At 53.8% G+C, this 7,104-nt stretch overlaps 1 protein-coding gene across 1 annotated transcript in view; it reads left to right on the top strand.

The window, feature by feature from the left end:
• Window positions 1–7,104, top strand: part of EHD2 (EH domain containing 2) — a 23,138-nt gene that overhangs the window by 6,448 nt on the left and 9,586 nt on the right. Inside the window, exon 4 of the mRNA XM_045292655.1 lies at window positions 6,691–7,102. Coding sequence (XP_045148590.1) covers window positions 6,691–7,102 — 412 coding nt within the window. The remainder of the gene's footprint in view (window positions 1–6,690; window positions 7,103–7,104) is intronic.

The raw sequence follows: 7,104 nt of genomic DNA, 5'->3' as shown, positions 1-7,104 counted from the left end.
GCCCCACTCCCCTCTCCCACATGAGCCCTTGATAGTTTATAAATGGGTATTTTGTCATATCTTGCCCAAGGCTCATCTTTGCCACCGCAAGTGAACGGCTTTCTCTCTTTCTCCTTGGCTGGGTTCGAACCACCGACCTGTCCTTGGCAGCCGACGCTAACTTTAACCCCTGCACCACCAACCAAATCTAGGCCTCTACCCCTTTTAAGCTGTGGGACCTTGGGCAAGCCACCTAACCTCTCTGAGCTGCAGTGAAACGGGGATTGTTTGAGGACCCGTCTCCCCAGGATCCCTGGTTGTTGGTGCAAACGCTCAAACACCGGGTTGTTAGCTGCAAAGTCAGCAGTCCCAGCCCCACCCAGGGGTCCCACGGGAGAAAGACCCGGCATTGTGCCCGGCTCCCGTACAGATGACAGCCGCAGGGGGAAGCAGGAGGGGGCAGCCCCACGCCATCCTGGACACCACACTCCCAGCCATGGAGGTGATGCGGACTCCTCGCGCCCCTGCAGGACCAAGGAGAGCTTCCCTGCCTCTTTTCCCCTAGGCTCAGCGGGTGGGTTCGTACTGCTGACCTTGCGTTCAAACATCTAACAAACAAACTCTGCCATTGAATTGATGCCCACTCACCCTGGCCCTCTAGGACAGGCTAGAACTGTCCCTGAGAGGGTCTGAGATGGTAACTCTTTTACCGTCTTTCTTCCTCCCTCCATGGGACCAGTGGTTTCAAACTGCTGACTCTGCGGCTGCCGATGGACCGCAAAGCCAGGAGGGCTCCTCCTAGCAGCCTCAGAGCTTGTTAGAAAACCAAACGACCCCCCTTGGCCTTGGAATACACCCTGATTGGTGTCAATCCCTTGTGTTCCGAGATTGAACGTGGTCAGTGGCTTGCCCAACGCCCCGCAGCTAAAAAAAAACCGTCACAGAACCTAGATGTGGTGGTGCAGGGGTTAAGCAAACCCCACACCTTTCTGCAAGGACCTTCGCTGAAGGATTAAATTCATGACCACGTGCAAAGAGCATTTAGAGCAGCGCCAGGGACGGCAGTCGGTGCTAAGTAACTTGAAGTTTGTTTTTCTTGTGGGACGTCACTTTTTTCACATCTTATTGTGGTCTAGATGAGGTTCACCACACATTAGCTCTCTGTTTAATCATTTATACACGTTTTTATTTCCTGACAAGAGGTGTAAGTCCCTCTGTGGACCGGCTTTGTTCTCACTTCCTCCCTAGAGCCCGGAGTTTCCATGGGCCCATCTCCCCTGCCCCTTGTTGCCTTTGACTGCGTTTTGGGGCCAGCGCTGCCCTTTCTGGTCTCTTAGAGCTGATTGCTCCCAGGAGCATGCTCTTCCGGCGTGTCGCTGTTCACTTGCTTGGCCTGTCCACTTTCACCTGAAAGGGGATTCCCTCTGGCGTGGGTCCAGTTCTAGCTTTGCAGGGCACCAAAGGGCCATCGGCTCAGGGGTTCCACCAGTCTCTGGAAGACCAGAAAGTCTGATCTTTTTTTTTTTTAAGGATTTGGGTCTTCATTTTTCTCTCCCTCTATCCGGAAACTTCTCTTGCAATCCTATTCAGAGCATTACGTCACGGAAGCTGGGCACCATCTAGTTCAGTGGTTCTCAACCTTGCTAATGGCGCAACCCTTTAAGACAGTGCCTCAGGTTTGACTCCGTAGGTGGGCGAATCTGCATGTGGGTGGGTGGAACCACCTGGAGATGGATAGAGGAGCGGTGTCTGGGTTCCTAAGACCATCGGAAATACGGTCTTCAGGGGACCCCTGTGAAAGGATCGTTTGACCACCCCCCCCAAAGGGGTCGTGACCCCCAGGTTGAGAACCACTGATCTACTCCTTCTGGTCTCCAGCTAGTGGAGGCTATAGTAGGTGTGGTGCACTAGTCCTTTGGACTCTTGTGTTTTTGCACTTGTTTTTCACTCTTTTTTGCTCAAGGTGGAAAGGGGCCAATTGGCGGGTCTCGGATAACCACTCCAAAGCTATTAGAAACCCCAGGATGTAGGACACTCTCTTTTATCAACCATGTTCTGCTGCTTGACCTAGCTGGGCCCCGAGGGGTCAAGTAACTTCGAAGGGCGATCAAAGTTGTTCTTGAGTGAGTTCAGGGCACCACGTACATCTGAATAGCTGTTGTGTGCAGGGGCTGGGGCTCTCTCTGCCAAGGCTCTTTCCCACGATGACTCAACCTGCCCCCTCTCCCCCCTCCCCTCTTCTGCCCCATGAGACACATTTTCCAAATCTGGGCCGGTGTGTGTGTGTTTGTGTAGGCAGTTGGAGCAGGAGGACCTCCCCAGCTGCTCTGGCGACCCGGCCCTTCCTCCCCCCAAACAATACCCTCCACCCCCAGCCTGTCCCTCCCCCAGGGGCCCTGGAATCAACTGCTTCCTTCTCCCCCCTCCTCCCCTTTCTCCTCCTCCTCCTCCATATCCTGAGGCCAGAGGACCAGCTCCCCTGTGAGACTCTGGAATCTGGAATTTGGATTCCAACTCCGGTTCTGGCATCTCCCTGTGTCCTAGGTTTTAACCTCTCTGTGCCTCAGTTTCCTCATCTGGAAAATGGATTTCTCCCCCCCCCCCCAGGGAGCAGCCCTGGTAATGCAGTGGTTAAAGTGCCCAAATGCCAATCAAAGTGGGCAGTTTAACCCACCAGCCACTTTGAGGGACAGAGATGCAGCGGCTGGCTTCTGGAAAGGCTTCGAGCCTCAGAAGCTCCATAGGACCATTCTGTTCTGAAACACACGGCTGTAGTGTCCCCGGGCGGGTGTTGGGACCGACTCCACAGCAGCAGGTTGGGGTTTGGAGAGTGATTGCAAAGATGGAACAAGTGACATCAGAGAGGCTCCTGAAGGAAGTGCACCCCGAATCAGTAGTGCCTTCTGTTTCCCAGTTTTCTCCTTCCCCAGGTCCTAACAAGGCATTGCCTCCTCCAGGACGCCTTCCTGGGTTGCCTCTCCACCCCCCACCCCACCTCATCCCCCACCCCAGCCCTCTCTGTCAGGCGCACAGGATCCCAGCCTGACCACCCTGGGATCAGGACTATATCTGTGAAGGCCGGGCTGGGGCTCTGGCTGCATTGTCCCCAGCCCAGACAGCTGGGGGCTGCGGACTGCCTTCTTTTTTGTTGATTTATTTATAACAATCTGATTGGCTTCTAATTCACATACCATACATTCAATAGTTCGATCCTAGCGGGGGATGGATGCTTTCTGGAAGCCCAGCTGACACCCGCCTCGCCTCGGTCCCTGCCCAAACCAGAACTCACCCTTCCTGGTCACTCTCTCTGCATGTCCAGCAGGAAATGTTGTTATTGATCGATTCATTTTTTTTTTTATGGGCATGTAATTCACACTGCATACAATTCAATGGTTCGATCCTATGAATTTCTGTACGTATCGAACCCGTTCTCCTGAGGCATCATTTATACCATTCCACCAAAACACAAACCAAATGTTCTACCACGGAGGCGATTCTGACTCACGGCCACTGCGGAGAACAGAGCAGAGCCGCCCCACGGGGTTCCCACGACTGGCATCTTCTGGGAGCGGACCACCACATCTGGCTCCCTCCCGCAGAGGCTGCTGGGTCGGAGCGCCAGCCTTGTGGGGACCAGCTGAGCACTTTGGCTAATGGGCCACCAGGACTCCTCCTCGTTCGATACCGCGCATGGCCTGTTGTCGGTGCTTCACGTATGCCCAGTCTTTGATGTTCTTCTCCTGGTCCCAGCTGCCTTGGGACGTCATTCCTACGTGTACCGATTCCGTTTTCACAGAAGAAGAAACAGAAGGTCAGGTCGGAGAGGTGAAGGGATTCGCCTAAGGGGACACCACAGATGAGGGCCAGGGCAAGGATTCAAACCCAGTGTCCCGTGGCTGCCAAGTCAGGGGTCTTGAGGGCTCCTCTCCACCTACCCTAGCTCCCCTTTCCACCCCCTTCCCCGCGCCCTGAAAAGCATTGAGGAATGAGAGCCCCCCCGATGGCTTGAATGAATGAGAGTGAGAACATGGAGAGGAATAAGTGAATGAATGAACACAGGGGCCCACCACCGTTTGGGTGCCCCATGGGAGCAGAGGTCTTGTCTGTGCCCTTTCAGCCGACCCCTCAACACCCAGGACAAGGCTGGCCCCAGAGGGGTCTCAGGAAATAATGTTAATTGGGAGATAATGTTCCAACCAGCAAGGGCATGCCCAGGGCTCGGCGTGAGCGCTTTCCTTGCTGGATTGAGATGGTGTGTGTGTGTGTGTGTTGCGATCTGCATGGTCGGCAGTTCAAAACCACCAGCAGCTCCACCGGAGAACGATTGCGCTTTCTACTCTTGTGAACAGTTCAGTGTCTCGGAAAACCCACGGGAGGTCACTATCAATCAGCATCACCTCCATGGCAAGGAGTTTTGCTTGTTCTTAGAAGAGCTTTGGTGGCGTAGTGGCGACACCCTGGGCTGTGATCTGGGTCAGAGCTGACTTGATGGCACCTAACAGCAGCATCAGGGACCTCTTGAGGAGCCAGGTGGGACCGTGGGCCACCAGAGAGGGACTGCTGTTGGACTGCTACCTGTGAAGTTAGCAGTTCAAACCCACCAGGAGCCCTGTGGAACAACACTGAGGCTATCTACTCCCATAAAGATGGATAGTTTCCAAAACCCTATGTAGGGTCACTGAACAGCCCTGTTGGCAGGGTGGTTATGGGCTGGGCTGCTGATGCAAGGGCAGCAGTTTGAAACCACTAGCAGCTCCCTGAGAGAAAGATGAAGCTTTTCTACTCCTACACTAGATCTTAGCCAAAAGGCCGAGAAGCGATAAGGCTTTTCTACTCCTGCCAAGAGTTACAGTCTGAGGAATCCACAGGGGCAGCTCTACCCTGTCCTATATGGTCGCATGAGTCAGAATTTACTCCATGTTTTGGTAAAAGATCATTTTATTGGGGGCTCTTACAGCGCATCACAATCCGTACATCAGTTGTATCAGGCCTATTTGTACATCTGTTGCCATCATTCTTTTTGAGACACGTTCTATTGGGCCCTTGGTATCAGCTCCTCTTTTCCCCTTCTCTCCTCCCCCCACCCCGTGACCCCTTGATAAATTATAAATTATTTTTATTTTCATATATTACCCTGACTGTTGTCTCCCTTCCCCCATGGTTTCTGTTGTTCGTCCCCCTGGAGGGTGTGTGTGTGTGTGTGTGGTTATGTGTCGATCATTGCGATCCGTTCTCCCCTCCTCTCCCCACCTTCACCCTACCCTTCTGGTATGGCTATTCCCATTCCTGTTCCTGGGTTCCATGTGTCGGGGGCTCCTAAATCTGTACCTGTGTCCATGCTCTGGTCTAGTCTGAAGTGAGAAGCAGCACTGGGGGGAAGAGGAAACCTCGAGGAATCAGAGGAATATTGTGTGTTTCATCGGTGCTTTACCGTGCCCTGGTTGACTCATCCCTTCCTTGTAACCCTCTGTGAGGGGATGTCCCACTGTCTACAGATGGGCTTTGGGTTTCTGCTCCAACCCCCCTTGTTCTCAACAATATGATTTTTGTTTGCTTGTTTGTTTTGGGTCTTCTGATGCCTGTTACCCAATCCCGTAGACACCTCATGCTCGCACAGGCAGGTGTGCTTCTTCCATGTGGGCTTGTTGCTTCTCTTCTAGATGGCCGCTTGTTTATCTTCAAGCCTTTAAGACCCCAGATGCTCTATCTTTTGATAGCCGGGCACCATCAGCTTTCTTCACCACATTTGCTTATGCATGCATTTTGTCTTCAGCGATTGTACCAGGAGGGTGAGCATCACAGAATGCCAGGTTGTTAGAACAAAATGTTCTTGCCTTGCGGGAGGGTCATGGGTCAAAATTTGACTCGAGGGCCGAGTTTGGTTTGGTAATTCAGGGTCGCTGTAAGCTGGAATTGACTCAATGCCAGTGGGTTTGTTTTGTATTCTTGCTCTGAGGGACCTCTTAGGAAACCCGGGTGGCCTGGTGGTTAAGTAATTAACTACTAACTGGTGGTTCGAACTGATAAGGCACTCTGGGAGAAAGTTAGGGCCGTCAGCTTCGGTAATGATGAGCGATCGCCTTGGCTCTTAGCAGGTGTGTGTGTGTGAATGTGCATAAACGGAAGGGGAACCATTCAAAGGAGGGTGAGGAGGGGCGCGCAATTGGAAGGTGGTCGATGTCCCTGGAGGTCACATATAGAAACTGCTGAAAGGGTGTATGTCTGGCTGGGCATAGTCTCAACAACAATATAGTTTAACACCAATATCATAAAACGCTATTAAAATGATCTATGTATGGATCAGAGATTAGGAGCCCTGGTGGTGTAGTGGTTACAAGTTAGGCTGTGATCTGCGTGGTCACAGTTCAAAACCACCAGTCACCCCTTGGGCGAAAACCAGGGCTTTTCACTCCCGTGAAGAGTTATAAGGTGGGCAGTTCTAGGCTCTCTCATAGGGTCATTAGGAGTCAGTTCCGAAGCCCAGCAACGGGTCTCCTTTGGTTTGTCTAGGGGCCACTGCCTACCATCCATCACACACCACTCCTATGTACTGAATAAGGATGAGCGGATGCAAAAGGGGAGGGCTGGGACCACCCCTACCATTGCCAAGATGGTTCCAAGAGCTGGGGGTGGGGGCATTCGGGAGGGTCTCTGCCAGGGCAGTGGGCTCCCTAACCACCTGTGTGCTCCCCACCCCGCCCCGCCCCGCAGGCTATGATTTCCCGGCCGTGCTGCGCTGGTTCGCCGAGCGCGTGGACCTCATCATCCTGCTGTTCGACGCCCACAAGCTGGAGATCTCCGACGAGTTCTCGGAGGCCATCGGCGCCCTGCGGGGCCACGAGGACAAGATCCGCGTGGTGCTCAACAAGGCCGACATGGTGGAGACGCAGCAGCTGATGCGCGTCTACGGGGCGCTCATGTGGGCGCTGGGCAAGGTGGTGGGCACGCCCGAGGTCCTACGCGTCTACATCGGCTCCTTCTGGTCCCAGCCGCTGCTCGTGCCGGACAACCGGCAACTCTTCGAGTTGGAGGAACAAGACCTATTCCGGGACATCCAGGGCCTGCCGCGCCATGCCGCCCTGCGCAAGCTCAACGACCTGGTGAAGCGCGCCCGGCTGGTGCGGG

This window comes from Echinops telfairi, unplaced genomic scaffold (assembly GCF_000313985.2).
Source record: "Echinops telfairi isolate 266 unplaced genomic scaffold, ASM31398v2 ScPeMD7_655;HRSCAF=1070, whole genome shotgun sequence".
Classification (NCBI taxonomy): Eukaryota; Metazoa; Chordata; class Mammalia; order Afrosoricida; family Tenrecidae; genus Echinops; species Echinops telfairi.
Note: the sequence above shows the minus strand (reverse complement) of the source record. Positions and strands in the feature narration are given on the sequence as shown.